Consider the following 23525-nt stretch of genomic DNA (forward strand, 5'->3'; position numbering starts at 1 on the left):
TAACAGATGACACCAATAATAACTAAAATCGGCAGATTTCACTGATGATGTGAGCTCGCCACCATCAGTTTTTCAAAACATGAGTCAGGTTTGGCTTCCCACTATTATTATCTTGTGTCCTGTTACCAGCAACATAGACTACAGTCATTTCATTAAGCTTTCCAAAATGCAGAAAGGACCACAGCGAGCTAAAAAATAAAAATTAAAAAAAAAAATAGCATTACCATGTAGGAAAAGTGCTTTTGACTCCACGAGTGAGAGTCCGGTAGAATCAGGTTGGTCGTGTTGGCACAGTAGTCTTTCCTTATGCAGTTTAACCAGCTGTTTCGTAGCATTTGGAAAAGAAAGAGAAAATCTAATTGCCCCGTGTACAACCTTTTTAAAGGATACTTTTTGTTTCCCATTTTATCTAGCCTCCTCTCTTCTACTTTTTAGAATTTCTAATTATAGAATTTGCTTACTGAAAATGTGTGCTTTAGGCTAGAGAAGAATATTTAGAAATCCTTACCCCAAAGAAAAGCAAGTGGGAGTGGAAATTTGAAAGAGGACCGCCTAATTCAGCACTAAAACCAGTGTGAGAAGCAGTGTGTGAGGGTGTGTGTGTGTGTGTGTGTGTGTGTGTGTGTGTGTGTGAGCATGTACATGTGTGGATGTGTGTGTGTGGCTAAAATGTGCTTTTCAAAGTGCTGAGAGGTTGATGGGAATGTTTGATTAGCTCCTCTGAGAAAAGAGGAAAGTTGCTTGGACCTCTCCTTGTTTCTTCTTTAGAATAATTTGGATGGGATTTGTGATGCAGAAAAGCTTAAAGAAAAAAGGATATCCATTCTGTGTGGTGGAAAATTTTTGAAAAAAAATTGCTTTCTTCAAACAAGGTATGTCTGATGAATTACTAAGCTATGTAGATAGTTTTCTTTCCATACCTTATTATAAAAATGTTAAAATGTATTTCTCATTAAGAAACTATAATACACACCCTGACCAAGAAATCAGTCTGGACAAATTTCAGTCTCAGGAGAATTGGGAGGGAGTGGGGGTAGTTGACATCCTTGTAAATGACTAATATTATGTATATCAACTATAAATAAATTGTGCTGAGATAAGATTAGAACAAGATTTTCACTGTATTTTTAAACCGATTTAATTATGGTTAAAAAAAAGTTGAAAAGTAGGACATTTGTGTAGAACTTTGAAGTAGCTTTAAGTCTCTTTATTATCCTGCCCTTTTTAAACCTTGCTTCCTATACGGAATGTAACAGAATTGTAACAAGTTGCTTCCAACCATGTATGAAAAGCAGTATGAGAAATGGACACATTGATGCTAAATGAAGAGAAGTTTTTTAGTGCAGATCTATACTTCTCTCTGCTCACACAAATCTCGGTGGAATGTGGCTAGTTGTACAATTGTGTATCCTGTTTCCACTGGAAGCGTTTTCTTAGGCTGAATGCTTCTTTAACTGATAAGCCCAAGAAAGGGCTGGCATTGTTAAGTCTACTATTGTAGCCCAACTTTGCAGAGGGAGACAGGGTATGAAATCTCTTTTAAGCATGATTTGTGTCAAACTAGTATAAACACGAAATAAATGCCTCAAGCACAGGTTAAACAGAGAGGATAAGATCGAATAACTAGACTCAATGGTTTGCTCTGAAAAACCCAGGCATCTCTGCCATCCCCAAATCGAGAGTAGAATTCCAGATTTTCTTTGGGTGTATTGTAAAAATAAAACCAGGCATTCTTGGCCATGGTGGTTATTCAAAAAATCTGAGCGCTAAGAAAATAGCATTTTGCCATTACGTTGTGTTGCAATAAATTTGGAAGCTTTGGTGGTTAAAGTTCTGAGGTTGTTTTTCCCTCCGTCTTTTGAAAGATGAAAACGCCCTGCAGCAAAGCAAGATCAAATGCTATTTGTTTGTGTGTTTCCTCTGTTTTGTGTGTTAGTTGCAAGTGGTAGCTAAGCTTCCTCCTCTTCCTCCTCCTCCTCCTCCTCCTCCTCCAGTAGGAAAGCTTGGAAGTGCCTTTCATTTATTGAATTAAAATACCGTCTTTTGTAAAAGGGCTTTAGACAAAGAATTGCAAGACTAAAGGGCTGCATTTTTAATTGCAATGTGCTGGTTTCCCAGACTAAGCTTCATTTAAATATATCTTATACCTCACCACTGAAAGGAAACACCTAAGGAACACTGGAAACACTTACTATCTATCTTCATAGCATTTACTGTATGAATATTGTTTAGAAGATCTAGTTATCTTTTTTGCCAGGTTACTGATTACATGAGGAATAGCTTCTTTCAGACAAAAATACACTGGGTTTAACATGGTTTATGAATAGCATCAGGAAAACAAAAATGCTTGTGCTCTCTCCTCTGTAATTCCTGTAGGACGTATCACACGCAGAAAAGCAGCGGCGTGCAGCACAACGGTCTAAGCCAGGAGTCCTAAATTACAGTAACAGTTCTGCCACTACCTGGCTGTGTTACCTTGGGAGAGGTGTGCAACATTTCTTGACTTTTGTTTACCCATCTGAAAAACAGAAGTAGCAATGCCTGCGCACACACCCTCCCAGGGTGGTCACAAGGTCCACTGCTGATTCTCAGCTCCAAATGGGTTTTGAAATGCGCAAAGTCCCATGGAAATGTAATCTTTTTCCCCCCATATTCAAAAACAGATTACACTGGAGGGAGTCACTGCCCTGGAAAGAAATGTTACAAGGCTTCCAGAATGTTACTTGTGCCCATACCGTAACCTCTCCTTGCTTATTTGGAAGCATGAACCAGGTAGCAGCAGCTACAGCAGCAGCAGTGGGTGCAGGACAGAGCACACAGTTCGGTCAGTAGAAGGGCCTTCTAGCTGCGTAACCTTGGGGAGGTTACTCGACATCTCTGTGTCTCCATGTCTTCATGTATGAAATGAAAAGTTGGGCAAGATAGTTAGTCTCTAAGTTTCCCTCCTAATGCTACGGTTCTGTGCACTGGGACCTCTCCCATGTCAAGACATGGCCAGGCCTCTGTATATTACAAAGTGAAAGAAGTATGGAACCTATGATATATTTAAAATATTTGTGTTTACCTAAGACTTTAACACACACAAAAATGAAATGTACCGTAGTTGCATATTACAGAAATGTAACCCAACTGTGTATACATGTGTATGTGTATATACTATTATATATTACATAATTATATGTATGTAAACGTGTGTGTGTGTATATATATATAATATATAACAGTTTTATTATGAGGACAGTGTGGTCCAAATTGTATGCCAGACCTACTTCAGTTTTCTAGTGCATTTCTATGACTGTGTGACCTCATATGGAGATAATGTCAAATACCTAAATTTAAGGCCTTGCATGCAAGGCCAAGTTCAAGTGGCCCACTTGTGCTGTATGGATCCTGTGGGAGTTTGTCTGGCAGGAGGATCTGCCTCTTTTTAAACGTGTTAACCTTGGCAAGTTACTTCAACTTTTTGGGCCTCGGTTTTCTCATCTGTAAAAGGCATCTATCATTTAGTGTCTATTAGGATTGTGACAAAAAGCTTCCATTGGTGCTTGATATGCCATCAGCACCCAAATGTCAGCAAAATTTTTTTTTTAATTTCTTCTAACGTTCATTTATCTTTGAGAGACAGAGAGAGACACAGTGCAAGCCGGGGAGGGGCAGAGAGAGAGGGAGACACAGAATGCAAAGCAGGCTCCAGGCTCTGAGCTGTCAGCACAGAGCCCATCGTGGGGCTCGAACCCACGAACTATGAGATCAAGACCTGAGCTGCAGCCAGACACTTACCTGAGCCACCCAGATGCCCCCAAATTCTCTTTATTGCATGTGACTAGAACGAAGAAATCAGATCAGCTGTGAGACACATTGATGGTGATACTCTTCAAACTTTTAGCCATTAACCCTTGTGGATGTCCTAAGTAATTAGACTTAGGAAATTATGTGATATGAGTATAATTATGAGAAATGTGTTGCCATTTCTTCATCCAGAGGATATGAGCTAATTAATCAGTCAGCAAATGATAAGCAAGAGAGGCAACTTCTGTGATGTCTGTAATTTGAGAAACCCCAAAGGCCCTCTCTCGTTGCCTAAGAATGTGTCCCTCTGGTTTGCAGAAGGGCATGGAATTCTTGGCCCTCTGAACATACATGGTGTGAGCTAGAGAGCTGCAAAGGGGACCTGCGACATGTGACATATAAGAAACGTCCTTGTACACATGGCAGTGAGCAGCTTACGTAGTTAGTGCAGAGAAGAGGGAAAGGAAGGAGCGACAGACCGGGGCGAATTTAGGTGAGGCATCAGAAATGACCGTTTGATATAGTGCTGGCTGTTAATTTTAAAACGTTCATTTATTTTGAGAGAAAGAGAGAGAGAGAGAGAGAGAGAGAGAGAGAGAGAGACAGAGAGAGAGAGAGAGGGAGGGAGGGAGAGAGTGGAGACAGGGAGAGAGAATTCGAAGCAGGCTCCACACCGTAAGCACAGAGCCCGTCGACAGGGGTTCGATCCCACACACCCTGAGATCATGACCTGATCTGAAATCAAGGGTCGGATGCTTAACCAACTGAGCCACCCGGGTGCTCCTGGTTGTTAATTTTTAATTAAGTGGCAGGAGAGCATGCCGACAGCCAGGGCCCGCACAGCAGCTCGTCAGCTCAGATCCAGCCCTAACTCCTATTACTTGCCCGCACCCCTGAGCTCACCTGCAGCTAAGCCACTCCAGTTGTGCACCTGTGCCCTGCTGGCCCAACTCCCATCACTGGCTCCACTGCTGTGCACAGCCCATGGTGAGACCCCGAGGCCACAAGAGAGCATAATGACAATCAGGGGCCAGGCACCTGCTAATGCACCAGCAGTTGGGCCTGCCCCCACCCCCACCCCGGCCCACAACCGGCCCCTGCCACCACACAGGCACCTGCAGCTGACCACGGCAGCCCCTGCATGCACAACGCCAGCTCCAGCCATCACCACTGCCTGCCCTCCCTGGTCTCTAGCCTCTGGACCCTGAGGCATCACTAAGGACCCAAAGAGCCCTTGCAGATACACCAAAGTTCTCACCAAGGACTACACGGTTGTCAATGTTATGGACCCGAGCAGCCTGAGCTGTCGAGACATCATACGTCCTTGGACCCAGAGCCACCACAAGCCGCTACACTTGGTTCCCTGTACCACTAGACCCAGGGTTGCAGTCTGCCCCATCATGCCTCGACCCACAGGTGAAGTCACCTTACCAAAGTCACCTTTCCTTACTGAAGTCAGGCCATGAAGTCCAAAAGAGGTAACTGGACACTGGACAAGGGTATAAGGATCATGAAGCAACAGGGAAACAACATCACCAAAGAAGCGCAGTGAATCTCCAAAAACTGACCCTCAAGAAATGGAGATACATGAACTGCCTGACAAAGAATTCAAAATAATTGTTCTAAAGCTACAATGCAGCTAGATAATAACACCAGGAAAACAACACAAAAACAAAATAGGCTCAACAAAGACCCAGACGACATAAAACAGAACCAAAAAGAAATTCCACAATGAAGAATAAAATTTTAATTAACACACACACACACACACACACACACACACACACACACTTAAGTCAGTCTGTGATCATCTAGGTGAGTTCCTGTTTGCAGAACAGGAGAGGAAGGACCAAAATCCAGCAAGATTCCCAGAGCCCCACGTTCACAATGGAGCAAAGACTATTTCAGTTTTGTTTATTGCATTTTTCTACGGTTACCTCATCCGTTAAACAAACAGTCGTGGATACTAGATTTAGAATTTGTTTTTAATCAGCTAGAAAACTTTCCGCTTCAACAGACTGCAAAGCTTGAAGAGATCCTTAGAGACTGCCCATGTGAAATGCTCGGGGCTGCCTGGGAAGTGTACAAAGCAGGTACCAGGTGATGCTCTGAGTTGAGACCTATAAATGCGGCACATCATGTGGCAACCTGCAAAAGGCAAATCCCCCATGCAGATGTTGTGACTCGGCTGAAATCCGCTGCCACATTCCAGTGCTAATATCCTGAGGGAGAAAGGTGAACTGAGATAGTGGATGCCAAAATCCTTTCCTCAAATCTACAAGCCATGGTCTTGGAACAAAAGAAACACTAGTTTGGTTTAGATCCAGTTTGGAGACTATTTTGGTGTTTGTGTTTTATTTTGGTGATACAATTAAAAAAAAAATGTTTAGGCTCACTTCTACTTCCCATTTCTCGACTAGAGGCTTTCTTCAATTCTTTTTAAAAAGCTAGGTATCATTCCTCAGCCATCTGATTGGTTCGATTGCCCTACAGTCATGTAGAAGATTTTCATGAGAATGGGGTGATGATCCTTATAAATCTGAGAGAGTAGGAAGGAACATAAGTGTAGAATCACTCCCTTTCTGGAGCCCTAGAAGAACAGAACTCAATGGGGGTCACAAACCCGTGTGGTTCCTTCACCAACAAGTCGAAAAAAATCAAGCCGTGATTAATCTGAGCAGCATCTTGTTGAGAGAGATTCAGCTGGCTGCTTTTCCTCTCCTAAGTCCTCAACTAGAGTCTAAATGGACCCCATTTGAATGCAAACTGGTGCAGCCACTTTGGAAAACAGTATGGAGATTCCTCAAAAAAACTAAAAATAGAACTACCCTACCACCCAGCAATTGAACTACCAGGCATTTATCCACGGGATACAGGTGTGCTGTTTCGAAGGGACACATGCACCCCCATGTTGATAGCAGCACTATCAACAATAGCCAAAGTACGGAAAGAGCCCAAATGTCCATCGACGGATGAATGGATAAAGAAGATGCGGCATATATATATACAATGGAGTATTACTCGGCAATCAAAAAGAGTGAAATCTTGCCATTTGCAACTACGTGGATGGAACTGGAGGGTATTATGCTAAGTGAAATTAGTCAGAGAAAGACAAAAATCACATGACTTCACTCATATGAGGACTTTAAGAGACAAAACAGATGAACATAAGGGAAGGGAAGCAAAAATAATATAAAAACAGGGAGGGGGACAAAACCTAAGAGACTCTTAAATATGGAGAACAAACAGAGGGTTGCTGGAGCAGTTGTGGGAGAGGGGATGGGCTAAATGGGTAAGGGGAATTAAGGAATCTACTCCTGAGTCATTGTTGCACTATATGCTAACTTAGATGTAAAATAAATAAATAAATAAATAAATGGGCCCTATTTGCAAGAGGATGGAGATAAAACAAGGAGGATAATGACGATAATCACGATTGACCACCACTGAACAAAAATAATATTTGCCGACACCTACACAGCTATTCTTATGTGCCCAGACACTGTTCTAAGCCCTCCTCCTATATTCACTCATTTAATCCTAACAACAACCATATGTGGTAGGTTGTTACTATTCCTATTCCGCAGATGAGAAAACTGAGGCACTGAGAAGTTACGTAACTTGTCCGAGGTCACACGGCTAGTAAGTGATAGCGCTCAACCTCAAACCCACGCGGTCTATTTCCAAAGCTCACATTCTTAATCCGCCAGGCAGCAAGTACACAGGGCCCTGGTTTCCCTGTCACTGCACTAAATTAATCTTTGCCATCCCTGAAAACATCATTTTTAAGCCAACTAAATTTCAGAGAAATTGCAGAGAAAATTCCTTCCTGCAAGTGTAGACACAGGGGTAATAATGATGGAGGGGAGCAGACGTAAGGATCTCACCAGAGAAGCTCTGTCAGGAAGGGAGGTTTTTATTTCTGTCATTCTTAGATGAGCTCCTGATTTAAGAACACTTGTCAGGTGTGCTGGGAAGACCTGATTCTCAGGGGGAAGGCCAAGGAGCAGACCTCATTATCAAGCCCTGTGAGTAGCCAGTCCCCAAAAGGAGTCCTTTCTCTTCGCTCGAGGGCTAAGTTAGCTGCGAGTCAGAGAAAGAAACCTATTTCCTAATGACTCAGGCCACTTCAGAAAATCACTTTCCCTGATAAGGGTCTCTACACGGACAAGACTCTAGTAAAAATTTCTCACATTCTTTCCTTCAGTGAGAGAAAGGCTAAAGTTTTGTGTGGACATGTGGTAAAAATTCATAAAAACCACCCTTCGGGCTATAGTGAGAAGGGACTCATTCTGCATTCTTTCTTCTCAGATTTAAAAAGAAAAAAAGAGAGAGAGAGAGAGAGAGAGAGAGAGACTATTCCTTCAGGGGAACCCAATGTATCGTTTCCAAGAGATCAGGTCACTGGCATCTCAATGCTAAGTGAATTCCCTCCTCCGGGTTCCTTTGTGTCCCAGACAGAGAAAACAGGCTTTGGAAGTAAAGGTGTGAGTCAGCTTGCCCAGACTGGCTTTGCTTGTATAATAGAGTGAATGAATCTACAGTCCAAAAGGTAAAAGGAATTTGGGGAAGCAGAGATAACACTGAACAACAGAAACAACAAATATTTATTGGGCCACAATCATGTGCTATCCATAATTCTATGCATTTGGGAAGAAGAGTGAAGAAAATAGTCTCTGTTCTCCTAGAGCTTGCTCTGGGGAGCACACAATAAACAGATCCACATGAGAGGTCTGGTGGTATTACGGGCTGTGGAAAACCTAAGAATGTATCATAAGGGGCCTGGACAGAGCAGTGAGATGTGGATGACGATGTGCATTGCATGGTTAGATAAAATGTCTGATAAAGGGACATTTAAACAGAGAGAGATAGGTGAAGAAAACCAGGGAGCAATCTATGTGGACACTTGGAGGAAGAACATTCCAGGCAGAGAAAAGAGCAAATGCAAAGGCCCTGAGGTAGCACCATGCCTGCAAGGACCACACGGTCTGGAGCCGAAGAGTGAGGGGGAAAAGTAATGTCGTGGCATTTGGACAAGCAGAATGGAGGGCACTATCCTAATGCTTCTCAAGCTCCCCTAGGTGCAGCCCCCCCCACCCCACCCCTCCACCGATTCACATACTCCGCCGCAGCTCTTGCCTCTGCCCTGGATGAAATCAGAGTAGGTCCCTTAATATCTCAGGCCACACGCAGAATTTTTAAAAAGATCTTACCCACGCTACACCTCCAGACAATCAGTTTAGTCATTAATATGGATGTAATACTAAGTACTGCTTAAGTTTAAAGTTTCACCCCCACCCCAGGCCTAACTGCTGCAACGGAGGAGGAGGCATGACCAGATTCTCTCTCTCTGCCTTGTGCCTCTACCCACCTTCCACTTAGCTGCCAATGACAGTACCTTCAGATCCAGAGTTGAAGTGGGTACAGAGAGGAAAGGTAAGAGGACAGAAGGGCCTAACAGCGGATTCTGTTGTAAGTTGGCATCCGGGTTCCTTGGGTTTGGCAGGCATGTGCAGGTGTTTCTTGTTTGCATGGGGCACTTCTGTGGGTTCTTGGGAGATGCTACCAGTTTGTTGGGAACGCCTCAGCCGTGGTTCCCCAGATGCCACTGCATTCGGATCTGCTCTGGCCAGGGGCGGGCGTTGTGTTACAGCTCCTTGCTCAGCCTCTGAAAAACCGGCAGTCTATCTCCTATGATTTCCACTGTGGCCTCCTCAGCCCTCCGTGCACCTGGCTTGGGCAGGGCCTGAAGTGACCCCAGGCTGACTCTTGCACAGGGTCTGCTTTGCCACAAGCTATTCTCTCTCCGGTAGATGTAGATGTCTCAATCATGAGCCAGACACCCGTCCACTGCACCCCCCAAGACCAGTCGGTCATTTTAAATGGGGCTACAGGACATCCAAGATGGACTTCCAAAGGAGGTGACCAAGAGCCGGGATGTGTGGCCGACTGCCTCCCTCCAGACTACTACCAGAGTTATAGGAGCTGAGTGGGAAGCTGGAGACCAGAGAGCAGGAACGGCTGTAGGAAAAGTTATTGGCATTTCCTCCCCTCCTCCCCCTCTCCAGATGCAGGAGGGGAGCAGGGCGTGTCCCCACCCCCATCACTTCAGACAGCAGGAAGAGGACCGTCAGGGAGACCACTTTGGAACATGCAATGAGTTCTCATGTAGTCTCCAGTCTCCGCTGAAGCTAAGACAAAGGGTCATCCGATTTTAACATCTCATTACACAGTCAATTACAATACACTCAAATGTTTATTTAGATGGGTGTGTTATGCCTGGTTAAACTTAAAAATATGCCTGGTGCATCACTTTACCCTAAATAGCGTTTGTGAGAGAGAGAAAGCTCTGTGTGAGTTCAGGCCCAGATAGGACTCAAAAAAAAAAAAAAAAAATCCCTTGACCTCACAACCAAGACAATTTTATTACACAACGTATGCATTTTACAGTGTGCATCTTAACTACTGTCAACAGAATATTTCACAAAACCTGGGACATACGTGTCAAGGTGAAAAGGAACGTGAAACCCTCCTACAGGGGTAGAATGAGGCAGTAAGCGGGGATAAAGTGAGGCCTGGGGTGGAATTCTGGTGCTGCCACACATTCATTCCAACCTTGGACAGCTCCCTAAATTCTCTAAACCTCAATTTCCTACTCTAAAGAGTGGGCATAGTAGGACTTACCTCGTAGGACCGCCACGGTAATTAAAGAAGATGGTATGTGTGCGGTGTGGAGATTCGGTAGGGATTCAACAAATGAAGTTGTTATGATCCCAGTGGGCTCTCAGGTTCGAAAACGTCCCATGAAGAACAACAAAGAAACGAATCCCATCTCATGTAACAGGGCACTAGACAGCTGGGCCAAAATTGTCGGGATGGACACGAAGGACGGTTGGAAGGCTCCATCAGAGCTGAGAATGGTCTGGAGAGAGCCCCTGGAGCGGGACGCCACATGGCTTTGGAGACCTGGGTCTCCTGCTTCAGAATGCCTCCTTCTGCTGGTTCCGCCGATGTCTGGGACTTAAGCCTCCATCACCTCAAATGCCCAGCCGCAGTGACTGCCCTCCTCCACGACCTGCCCTCCCCCCACCTCGAGGAGCCTCTGGTTGCTGGGATTCAAGAATGCGCTTTAACCCACAGCCCCGTGCTTGCCTCTCTGCAGCATGGGAAGACCCAGGACCCTGTTCATCTGAGAGGAATCCACGCGTTACCAGGAGGCCAACGGGAAGATGCTATGGATCTTACAGAATCACCTTCATCTTCCTTCCTACCCCAGCTGGGAGGCTAGGCAAGACCTGAAAATGTTTTTCTGTGCCTCAGAATTGAAGGCAGACCAAAAAGCACAGAGTGTTCAGGCCAGTCGAGGCTCCGGGGATCACAGCTGGACGGATCCAAGCACACAGCTCCACATTCACAGTGGACAGCCCTTGGCAACCACAAACCTCAGAGCCCAAAGGAGAAAACCCACTGGGAGGAGGCAGCGCTAATCCACAGTGTCAAACACATTAAGTAAAGAAGCTTCTGATGAGAGAAGCTCATCTTCCAAAGCTCCATGAGAATCTTTTAACCGCACACAGTTGCCAGGGTAACTGAAAGGAGCGGTCATGGTCCACCTCGCCTTTTACTGAGGTCCTCAGCCCTTCCCCCAGATTTACTGCCCTTCCATTACGGAAGATAAATAACTCTTGGAAGGAGTTCTTTAGAGCTCATTTGGGGGCATGCCTGCAAACTAGTATTTTTTTCCTACTGGCAATAGAAGATCTAAACTACCACTTTAGAAACGTAATTACTGTTTGCAACCTTACTAGAAATCACTATTGGTCGAAGCCTTTGTGGATGTGGTAAGCATTACCATATGTCAGGTTCTTAACGAGGTACAAAATGATGGTCCGAAACACGCACACCAAAAAAGGCTTTCCCTTTTTGCTTTTCTGACACGCAGAAACATGCCACATGGATCAATGAGCCTAATGGCAGAGGCCTAGCTCCATCATCGAACACAGGGATGACCTCTCTAGTCCCCCACTGTCCACCAGTAAATCTCTCTGCTTCAGGATTTGACCTGACTGTACGTGGTGATCAAAAGCGGTCCTGGGGAAAGTGAGCCTGAGTTGTCCACACCTTGGTTATAAAAAATATTTACCTATAATATTTATGGAAAATTCCTAGACTGGAACATCAGTAAACATAACCCTCTTATAAACACACTGGGAAGAAAAATCTCAGAAATCACAGTTGCTCAACCCTGGCACTACTGGTATGTCAGGCTGGATAATTCACGGTTGTGAGGCTGTCCCATGTGCTATAGGGCGTTCAACAGCATCCCTCGCCCCCACCCTTCTACCCACTAGAAGCAGAGGCCCCACCCCAAGCTGTGACAACCAAAAATGTCTTCAAACACTACCATACCTTTTTGGGGAGGGGGCAAAATCCTCTTGGTTGTGAACCATGGTCTTTTTTTTTTTTTTTTAATATTTATTTATTTTTGAAGGAGAGAGAGAGACAGAACATGACCAGGGGAGGGATAGAGAGAGAGAGAGAGAGAGAGAGAGAGAGAGAGAGACAGATCCGAAGCAGGCTCCAGGCTCCAAGCTGTCAGCACAGAGCCCAACGTGGGGCTCGAGCTCATGAGCCTTGAGATCATGACCTGAGCCAACGCTTAACTGACTGAGCCACCCAGTTGCCCCGTGAACCATGGTCTTAAACATATCGGAAACTCCACGGTGACATTCTCACAGCATCCGCTCAAGGTCACCCACTCCCAGAGCACCCCAGGTGTGCAGGCTGTGTTCTTCCTCCTCAGCTGCTGCCACAGCTTGTGAGATTCTTTGTCACACTTGTTCCCAGAGCCTCCCTCCAGACTGGGATACAGCCTCTCAAACCCCTGCTTGAGGCTACCACAAGACTGGCACCAGGGCCCTTTTCATCTTAAGTGTTTTCATTTTTTACTACTAATCATGTCAGGGAAAGAGATAACTAAAACGAGATAAAAAGGGTTTGGGGGCGCCTAGGTGGCTCAGCTGGCTAAGCCTCCAACTCCAGATTTCGGCTCAGGTCATGATTTCACAGTTTGGGAGATGGAGCCCTGCATCGGGCTCTGTGCTGACAGCGTAGAGCCTACCTAAGGTCTCTCTCTCTCTGTGCCCCCCCCCCCACCTCTCTCTCTCCCTCTCTCAAAGTAAATAAACAAACTAAAGAAGGGGAGGTTTGAATCAAAGCTTCAAGAAATAGAAACTGACTCCAACTGGCTGGAGTAAAAGGGCCCAGAAACATCTATGTCATGAGCAGGAGACCCAGTCCAGCTGGACCTCCGTCACACTGGAAACGGGAACTGGAAAGTGGCCAGAAACCAAGGTGTCTTCTCCCCCTGCTTCTCTCGGGGCCATAGGCTTTCTCTTCTCCTCTCTTTGGCCTTCATCTCTACATCTTATTCAGGGTCCCAACTCCAAATCCCAAGGGGGATCTTGATTGGCATAGGTTATCTTTTCCTGCCAGACCAGCTGCATCACTTAATTTTAGCATTATTATTTCTGTGTCTGACTGTAACATCTGAGACATTCATTTCAGGGGTCTTTTGAGATTAAAGCCCTAGATGTAACCAGGCATTTAAATGTGCAAAGAACTATACAAATGAGTGGAGTTTTTATTTTATAATAATATATAATAAATCATGGGATTTATTTACAGTAACAGTTACGTGAGAGGTTTGATATAGTCAAAAGAGCATGGGACTAAAATAGAGACCTGGCCTTAGACAAGTCACTTCACTGCTCTGAATTATAGGGATAATAATGGCCATTCTACATCAAGAGGTTCTTGGGTGATTCAGATGAGAGATTTGTTGAGAAAGCTTCTTACAGACTCTGTCATTGTTACAGTCTTCTGTAGTTACAAAGACAGGTACTTTGAGTTAGGAAAGAATCGGGAATCATTTCTCAGCTACAAGCCCAACTGAAAAGGAAACACATTATCTCACTTGTCAGGGGGTCCAGAGGTGGGCCCCACCTCCAGGCACAAGACAGAGTTCCAGCTCCATTTCTCTGTGATTCACTTGGCTGTCCTCCTCCTTTTTTGTGTTGACTTTTTCCTCACACTGACTTGTCTCGTGGCCACAAGATGGCTGCCAGCAGACCAACAAGGGAGGCAACCTCTCTCCCTGAAAAACACAGACTTAAGTCTTTCCATTCTGTGTGTCTGACACAACTCAGGACACAGCCCGCCCTTGAACTAGGCGCTATTGCTTGGAGGGGGCCCCGTGTTGATAGGCTCAAGGCTGGGGTTCTGAAGCAATCGCCAGCAAGGGGGAGAAAGTATATATAACAATCCTTGGCTTAGACTTGGAATCAGGATCCACCCCAGGAGCAGGGATAGAGCAGCTTCCTCTAAGTCATCTGTGTGCATTTATTCTTTTTATCAAATTGGGGTTGTGTTAGGAAAGAGGAAGTGGAGAAGAGGTCGCTCTGCTTAGGCAACCATCAGTGTCCTGTCCGCAAAGCCTGCCTCAGAGCACATCTTCAAGTAGCCTGGTATATTCTTAGCAGCCAACATGGAGAAAAGGGAAACTCTCCCCTGCCTCCCTTGCCTATTTGGCTTGTACTTTTCTGTTGGTATTCCTTTAAGATAGAAGAAGGGATTGGAAAGAGAAGGAAAATAAGGAAAGGGAGAAAAACTACCATGCTTTCTGGCTCGCTCCTGTGTTCTCTCCCTCCCTCCCTCCCTCCCTCCCGCCCTCCCTCTCTCTCCCTCTCCTTCACAGAATCCTGGGGGATTGTAATAGTGACTGCTGGTGTCATGGCAACAGGAAATGCAGTGTTTCAGGCCCAGCCCAGAGGAATAGGATCTATGTAAAGGTTTATATGCAGATCGAGGCCACCTCCACATTGAAAAGACCCCTCCTAGGACCAGTCTTCCTTCTTCCAACCTCACTAGATCAACCCACATCCACTGACAGACAGCTGAGGCTTTACATCAGGCAGAGATGGGGAAAGCAAAAGGCTGCACATGTAGCCTCTCCCCATTCAGAGATGTCTGCCCTCGGGGGATTTTTGGCATTTTGGAAATACAGCACAAGCCTCTCATAACTATTAAGCGTTTCCAGATGGACACTGGCTCTTTCTGCCTTGTGGACAAAGAGTACTGTTAGGTGCTCCCCCTTGTAGCATCATAGATCAGACAAACACCAGCACTGCATAAATCTTACACGCCCACTAGGGCAGATTTTCTGCAAGTGAGGGGCTCCAGTAAGCCTCTAGGGGGCTTATTAAAAATGATGAATGCAAAAATAATTTTTAAGTCTTCCATGTCTCCCTATTGCCTAAAGGATCAATTGCACATTCTTTAGGCATGACATTCAAGGCCAACATGGCCCCTTCTTTCCTCTCTAACAGTCTGATCTCTCGCCCAGCCTCTCAGAGCAGCTCCCAGTTCCTGAAGCTACTCAGTCCCCTGTGTCCTGTCCTCCCCTCCTCACTCATTGTGTTCCGACCTGCCAGTTAAACGAGTTCAAGCCCCTTCCAATCCCCATGCCCCAGGCCTATGTGACCATCCACACTTCTTGCCATCACCGTATCCTTGACAGCAGAGATTCTCACTTCTGGCTGCACAGGGGAGTCACCGGGGGAGCTTTAAAACAATATTGATACCAACTCAGAGCAATTACATCAGAACAGATGAAGGAAGCATGCTTATTACAAAACAGTGATTTGCCAATGCAGGGCTCTGGGCTCAGAATGCCTGCTGTGAATTCCAGCTCTTCTTCCGCAGCCTTGTGACCTTGGGCAGAGGACCTCTACAATTAAGGCAGGAAGGAGCCCCCACCTCATGGGGTTGTTGCGAAGATTAAATGAGCCATTATTGACACTTAGTATGTGCTCAGTCTGTGTTAGTTATGGTGAGGGCACATCAGTCTCCTTCTAGAAGACCCTAGGCAACTTGATGATGGGACCTGCATCTCGCTCCTCTCCGCCTAGCATGGAGCACACAATTTTTTTGGATGATTAAATGGATGCACGAATGAAGATGAATTTTGACTTGAGGAGGTCACAAAGATTTACAAGAAAGAGGTGACCCATGAGCTGAACGTTGAGAGATGGAGAGGCTTGTGTAACGCAGATGAGGAGCTAATCCAGACAGAGGAATAGTAAGCTCACGGGACACACGAGACGCTGAGGTGTCGCGTGTAGAGAAAAACCCTCCTCTGACTCCCAGGTGTGCTGGGGTCGGAGGAGAGGGTTACGGACAAGAACTGCAGTGTGATGGCTTGAAATCCCTCAGTGAGGAAGCCAGGCTTTTATTCCACAGAGGATGAGTGGACTGTGAAGGAGGAATCTGAGAGGGTGAATGTGCACTTGGACCCATGCTTCAGGAAGCTGATCCTCCCCAGCTGGGGGGAAGGATGACCCGGAACAGAAAGCAGAGAGCAAGGAATGGGTTGGGAGAGGACTGCAGCTTCTCGTTAAAGATCGATGTTATCTATGTTCAGTCTTCCAAACAGCCTGTTTCACTAATTTCTGACTTATTTACATAGGGGCACAGAGTAAGGATTTCAACAGAACAAAACTGTCGCACTCACTTCTGTCTCTCATCACCACGTACCGGGTTTTCTTTCTCTGAGGTAATCAATGTTATTGAGATAACAAAAATATATAGGAAAGTTCTATGGACAATTGTATGCCAACAAATTGGATAACCTAGCTGACGTGGACAAATTCTAGACACGCAAAGCCTACCAAGACATTGAAGAAATAGTAAATCTGAATAGACCTGCAACTAATATAGAGATTTAATCAGTAATCAAAAATCGCCTGAACAACAAAAAGCCCTGGGTCTGATGGCTTCTCGGGTGAATTCCACCAAACATTTAAAGAAGAACCAATATCAAACCTTCTCAAACTTTTCCCAAAAACTAAAGATAAGGGAATGCTTCTTAAATCATCCTGTAAGGCCAGCGTTACCCAGAGCCCAAATTAGACAAAGGCACCACAGGAAAAGAAAACTACAGTGTCGCCTAACAATACAATATCCCATATAAATGTGGATGCAAAACTCTTCCACAGAATATTAGGAAATTGAATTCAGAAGCAGATTAAAAGTAATTATACAACATGACCAAGTGGGATTTACTCCTGGAATGGAAAAATGGTTGAACATGCAAAAATCGACTAATGTAATATACCATGTTAATAGAATAAAGGGAGGAAAAAACAAACATCATCTCAAGTGATGCAGAAAAATCATTTGGCAAAATTTAGTACCCTTTCATGATAAAAAAATACTCAGCAAACTAGGAATAGAAGGAAACTACCTGAACATAATAAAAACCATATATGAAATCTTACAGCAAACCTCCTGCTCAATGGTGAAAGACTGAAAGTTTCTCTTTAGGGTCAGGAACAAGACAAGGATGCCCATCTGTTTTTACCACTTCTATTCAACATAGCACTGGAAGTTCTAGCCAGAGGAATTAGGCAAGGGAGGTAAATAAAATTCATCTAAAATGGAAGGAAGAAGTAAAATTATCTGTTTGCAGATGGTATGCTCTTATACGTAGAAAATCCTAAAGATTACACAACCAAATTGTTAGAATGAATAAATGAATTCAGCCAAATAGGATACAATGTCAACAGGCAAAAATCACTTGCATCTTTATACATGAAGAACGTACAGTCTAAAGAGGAAATTAAGAAAACAATTCCATTTACAATAGCATCAAAAAGAATAAAATACTTAGGAATTAATTTAATCAAGGAGGCTAAAGACTTATACAATGAAAACTACAGAATATTGCTGAAAGAAACCGAAGGAGGCATAAATAAGTAGAAATGTATTCCATATTGATAAACTGGAAGACTTAGTATTTTTTTCATTTTATTATATATATATATTATATATAATACACACACACACACACACATATATATATAGAGAGAGAGAGACAGAGAGACAGAGAGAATCCCAAGGAGACTGCACACTTAGCACAGAGGCTGATACATAGCTGGATCCCATGACCCTGGGTCATTACCTGAGCCGAAATCAAGAGTCAGATGATCAACCGACTGAGCCACCCAGGTGCCTCTGGAAGACTTAATACTTTTACGATGTCAATACCAGGGCACCTGGGTGGCTCAGTCAGTTAAAAGTCAGACACTTGATTTCAGCTCAGGTCACGATCTCATGGTGGAGCCTGCTTAAGATTCTCTCTTTCTCTCTCTTTGCCCCTCCCCCACTTGCAGGCATTCGCATGCTCTCTCTCTCTCTCTCTCTCTCTCTCTGTCTCAAAAATAAATAAGTAAAATAAAGTCTATTTTTAAAAAGATCTCAATACTACCTAAAGCAATCTATAGATTCAATACAATACCTATCAGAATTCTAATGATGTTCTTTGCAGAAATTGAAAAACGCATCCAAAAATTTATGTGAAATCTCAAGGGACACCGAATAGCCAAAACAGTCTTGAAAAAGAAGAGGAGAGCTGGAGGACACACAGTTCCTGATCTAAAAGTAAAAAAACAAATTACTACAAAGCTATAGTAATCAAAATAGTGTGGAATTGGCAGAGAAACATACATCGACAGAAACATACATGGAACAGAATAGAGTGCCCAGAAATGAACTCTTACATATATGGTCAAATCATTTTTGACCACAGTGCCAAGACCATTCAATAGGGAAAAGACAGACTCTTAAACAAATGGTGCTGGGAGAAGAGCATATCCACATGCAAAAGAACAAAGCTGTACCCTCACCTAACACCATAAACAAAATTTAACTCGAATGGACCAAAGATCTAAATGTGAGACCTAAAACTATAAAACTCTTAGGGGAAAACATACGACAAAAGCTGAATGACATTGGATTTGGCAATGATTTCTTGGATATGACACCCAAAGGCACAGACAACAAAAGAAAAATAGACAAATTAGTCTTCATGAATATTTAAAAATCTTGTGCATCAAAGGCACTGTCAACAAAGTACAAAAAAATGGGATAAAATATTTGCAAATCATAGCTGATAAGAGATTAATATCCAGAAAGTATACGTGACTCCAAGAATTCAACAAGAAAACCACCTGCTAAAAAACCAGGCAAAGGACTTGAATAGACATTTCTTCACAGAAGATCTCCAAGTGGCCAACAAGCACACAAACAGTTGTCAACATCCCTAACCATTAGGGAAATGCAAATCAAAGCTGCGACGAGATGCCACTTCACACCCATTAGAATGAGTACCATCGAAAGAAACTGAAAATAACAAGGTTGGTGACAACATGCAGATGCTAGACCCCTTGAGCGCTGTTAATGGCCACGTAAAATGGTGCAGCCATTCCAAAAACAGTATGGTGGTTCCTCAAAACACAAGAACATAAAACTACCATATGATCCAGTGATTTCCCTTTGAGGTATAAACAAAAGAACTGAAAGCAGGGTCTCTAAGAGATACTTGTACATCCACGATCACGGCAGCATTTTTCACGATAACCAAAGTGTAGAAGCAACCCAAGAGTTCATGAACAGGTGAAAGGATAAGTAAAATGTGGTTTATACATACAATGCAGTATCACCCAGCACCAAAAAGAAAGAAATTCTGAGACAGGCTACAACGTGCATGAACCCTGAAAACATCATACTATTTGAAATGGGCCGGTCACAAAAAGACAAATACCGTATGATTCACTTAAATGAAGTACTTAGTCAAAATCCTTGAGGCAGAATGCTGGTTGCCAGGGACTTGGGAGTAGGGGGAGATGGGGAGTTTTTGTTTAATGGGCGTAGAATTTCAGTTTTACAAGACAAAAAGAGTTCTGGAAATCGATGGCGGTGATGATTGTACGTTATGAATGTGTCAACATTAACCTCTTACAAAACGGTTAAGACAGTAAATTTTACATTTGTGCATTTTAGCACAATTTTTAAATTGGAGGAAAAAAAACCCGAAGAACCGTATAAATATAAGGTGATGTTATTATTTATTACCAACTCGCTCTTTTCTAAATCCAGGCAACGAGAGGTCTAATTAAGTTGGCTGGCTACTCCACTTACGTTAGTGTGTATTTTTATTTCACAATCAGGCTTCATTTGCCTCACCAGAACTTCATGTTCAGGACTCCATATTCCATCTCATGGCGCAATCCATAAATTCATGAATCAGTAACACATTCTTTTGGAAACTCCAGTTGTCTGGGTTTTGTTCAAACCCTGGTGAGCACATGAGGATTCAGGGCTCCAACATTACTGTGCACCACACAGTTTCGTGGCACTGGACAGTCTACAAGTACTGCTTAACAGTGGTGGCAGCCATCCTCATTTCTGGCCTCTGGAATGGCTAAGAGGGGGTTAGAGGTTTTTCAACACACATTTCAAAAAGGCACATTTATACTTTCTTTCAGTATATGAGTGAATGGGCCAAACAAGGAGAGAAATTGAAGTGGTAAGAAAGAGGCCTCAAAACATTGATTCCAAGAGACCAGAGTGATTCTAGTCCATGATGAATGAGTCAGCATTTGGGTGATAACTCCTACAGGATTAGAGTGTTTCCTGGAATCCTGTTTGTTTTTATCCACCCATCCCAGCACGTAAAGGTCAGGTCCATCATGTCTCCTCAAGTTGTAAGACACAGATCTGAGAGCATTTCTCTCTGCAATCCATCTTCAGTTTGTTGACGATCAATAATGCTTATTGAGATATAAATCACATGCCATAAGATAACCCTTGAAAGTGTACAATTCACTGGTTTTTAGTGTATTCACAAGATTGTCGGTTTTCTTTTTTTATTTCCCAGGGAAAGGAGAAAGCCCCAGCTACTCACTCATTAATCCAACATGTATTTATCGGGCACATAAAAAAAAATCGAGTAAAAAATCCTTGCCCTCACGGAGCTTGCATTCTAGTGGAGAACACAAACAGTAAACAAGTAAAATAAATAAAGTATGTCAGTGGCAATAGTAACATGAAAAAAAAAATAGTGGGAAAAGGATAGGGTGTACCAGTTGGTGGTGGGTGGCAGAGGTTATGTTGGGTGGTAAGGGGATGTCTCAAGAGAAGGTAACATTTAAGCAAAGACTTGAAAGAAATGAGGCAGTAAATCATGTTCTGATCTTGGGGGAGGGGCATCCAGGTAGAGGAAACAGACCATGAGATGAGAAGTGTGTGCTAGAAACAGCCAGGAGGCCATTGTACTCAGAGCTTAACAAGTAAGGGAGAAAATGGGGAGAAATGAGGTCGGGGGGGCCAATGGTGCAAAATCACATAGGGTTGTAAGCCACTTGTCAAGACTTGGGCTTTGATTCGGAGTAACATGGGGAGCCACTTCAGAGTTCTGATTGCTGTGAGGATTGTGGAGTCAGAGGAAGAAGGAACTAGCCCAGTAAGGAGACTGATTGTGATAACCAGGTGACAGGAGGCATGGCCTGGAGCAGATGGCAGTAGTAAAGATGATAAGACATGGTCAGATTCTGGATACATTATGAATATAGAGCCAACAGCCTTGGCTGATAGGTAAGATGTGGAGAAAGAGAAGCAGAAATCAAGGGTGACCTGATAAAATCTGCAAAGCTGAACAGTAACAGCCAACTGGTGGGGCTGTGTTAGGTCGGTACAGTAGGGTAGCTTGATATACTGCATTTATTCCATAAAAAATTAACAGTTTCGTCCTGAAAACATGTTAAGTGGCTCCGGAGCTTCTCAGAGTCAAAATAGTAAAAGACGAAAAAAATTTTTTAATTGCTATCACCCTATTTCCAAAACATAACCCAGCTATTTAAGCATCAAATTGCCATACTGACTGTATGTTATGATTTTATTTCTATTTTGAAGCTAAGAGCCGTTATTTGCCTATTATGCAAACAGTAGTCAACAACTTTTATTGGGAAATTTAACACATTGCAATTGTTGCTGGCAATTAGCAAAATAATCCATTCTGTTTGAGGTTACTCTTGCTGCCTAATTTAATTGTCTGTAATAAAATCTTTCATATACTAAAAAGTCTTATTTAAGTTAATTGCATCAGGTACTTGTATTACTACCTCAACCATAATTTGATAATTGCTTTTTGTTAATAAAATCTGCATAGTACTGAATCTAAATATTGGGTATAAACTTGCACTGGACCTAGCTAGTACTAGATGGTGTTCCCAATTCTCTACTTTGGTGGCTTCGTCATCAGCCATGGAATTTTTACACAGAAATCAACAAACGCTACAAGTCAGGGGCTTTCCCTGTCTCCCTGCCCCAGAGAATAACACCACTGGGGACAGCAGAGTGCAGGGTATGAATGCCAGATTTAGGCCACACAGCAATGGCACTGGGCAGAGAGCCATGCACCCCAGAAGACAGGGGTGCTTTATCACTGACATTGCTTAGAATTGCTAGCTTATAAAGGTAATAAAAAGCAGACCAACCTTAAGCGTTTAAATTCTTTCAGACAATGTTCTTCCTCACTGCCTGTGCCCAGGGCAGATCCTTCCTACCTACTCCACCTCCATTCTGGTCCTACTGACCACCCTGGTCACCAGGGATGTGACATTTAACCTTTCTAAGCCTTACTTTCCTGAAGGCATCATAAAATCTGCCACACTGGCTTATCGTGAAGATTTGAGGCAACAGAGTACACAGTATGTGCTCCATGTAATGAGTAATGGTAGTATGAACAAACCTTTTAGAGTTTCCTCATAGCCTCAAGAGGAGGAGGAAACCCCATACAGATCGATAGCATCTTCATATCCTCTATGCTAACCTCTGAGCTCCTGTCAGTGCTGTTCCTCCCCCAAGTGACCTTGGGGTCACTTCTCCCTATTTCTGCATGTCCAAACTGTTGGTCTTTCAAAGTTGATCAAATGCTACCACCTCTAGGAGGCTTTCTCTTATCCCCATGGCTGTCATTATCTCTCCTTTCTCTAAAATTCCCTGGCCTCCTGGGGAATCTCTGACAGTATCCCAGACCTACTGGATTAGAATCTGCATTTTAACAAAATCTCGGGTAATTCCTATGCATGTAAGATTTAGCAAGTCTTGCTCTAAACCACGGGTCCTCAAATTTGTCAGCACATTGAAATTACCTGGGGGAGTTCTTAAAAACACAATGCTAGATCCCACCTTAAGAGATTTTGATTCAATTAGTCTGAGGTGCAGCCCGGACATCAGGGCCTTTTAAAACTCGCAGACGTGGGGCGCCTGGGTGGCTCAGTCGGTTGAGCGTCCGACTTCGGCTCAGGTCACGATCTCACGGTCCGTGAGTTCGAGCCCCGCGTCGGGCTCTGGGCTGATGGCTCAGAGCCTGGAGCCTGCTTCCGATTCTGTGTCTCCCTCTCTCTCTGACCCTCCCCCGTTCATGCTCTGTCTCTGTCTCAAAAATAAATAAACGTTAAAAAAAATTTTTTTTTGAAAAAATAAAACTCGCAGATGATACTAACATGCAGCAAAGTTTGAGAACCACTGGTCTACACACGCCTCTTCTATTCCCTTATGGAGCCTGGCACACTTACTAACGTTATGGTTATTTGTATCTACACATGTCTTCCCACTTCTTTTAAAATATAAGTCTTTTAAGAAACCTTTATTAGTTCCATTTCCATCACTTCCTCCCTAATAATACCTAGCCATATAATAGGAATTTAATCAATATTTATTGAATGAGGAATGCATTGTTTACTTGTAATCCAAAAATGTTCTCTCAATATCATAAGTGTAGCTTTTGTCCTAATTTAAAGGCTGGTTGAGCATCTTCCCGAAATTGTGGAGTT

The 23525-nt window shown here is 43.6% G+C and overlaps 1 protein-coding gene across 3 annotated transcripts in view; it reads left to right on the plus strand.

The window, feature by feature from the left end:
* The first annotated feature begins 589 nt into the window (after window positions 1–589).
* The window catches only part of VIT (vitrin), a 105355-nt gene continuing 82419 nt past the window's right edge, over window positions 590–23525 (plus strand). For 2 of the 3 annotated variants that reach the window (XM_040496507.1, XM_040496508.1), the window contains exon 1: window positions 20262–20366. In XM_040496507.1, coding sequence (XP_040352441.1) covers window positions 20277–20366 — 90 coding nt within the window. In that variant the 5' untranslated portion in view covers window positions 20262–20276. Of the gene's footprint in view, window positions 873–20261; window positions 20367–23525 lie in introns of those variants that run through there. The other variant, XM_040496509.1, reaches the window with a different exon arrangement.

This window comes from Herpailurus yagouaroundi, unplaced genomic scaffold (assembly GCF_014898765.1).
Source record: "Herpailurus yagouaroundi ecotype Mexico unplaced genomic scaffold, PumYag 188, whole genome shotgun sequence".
NCBI classification, from domain to species: Eukaryota; Metazoa; Chordata; class Mammalia; order Carnivora; family Felidae; genus Herpailurus; species Herpailurus yagouaroundi.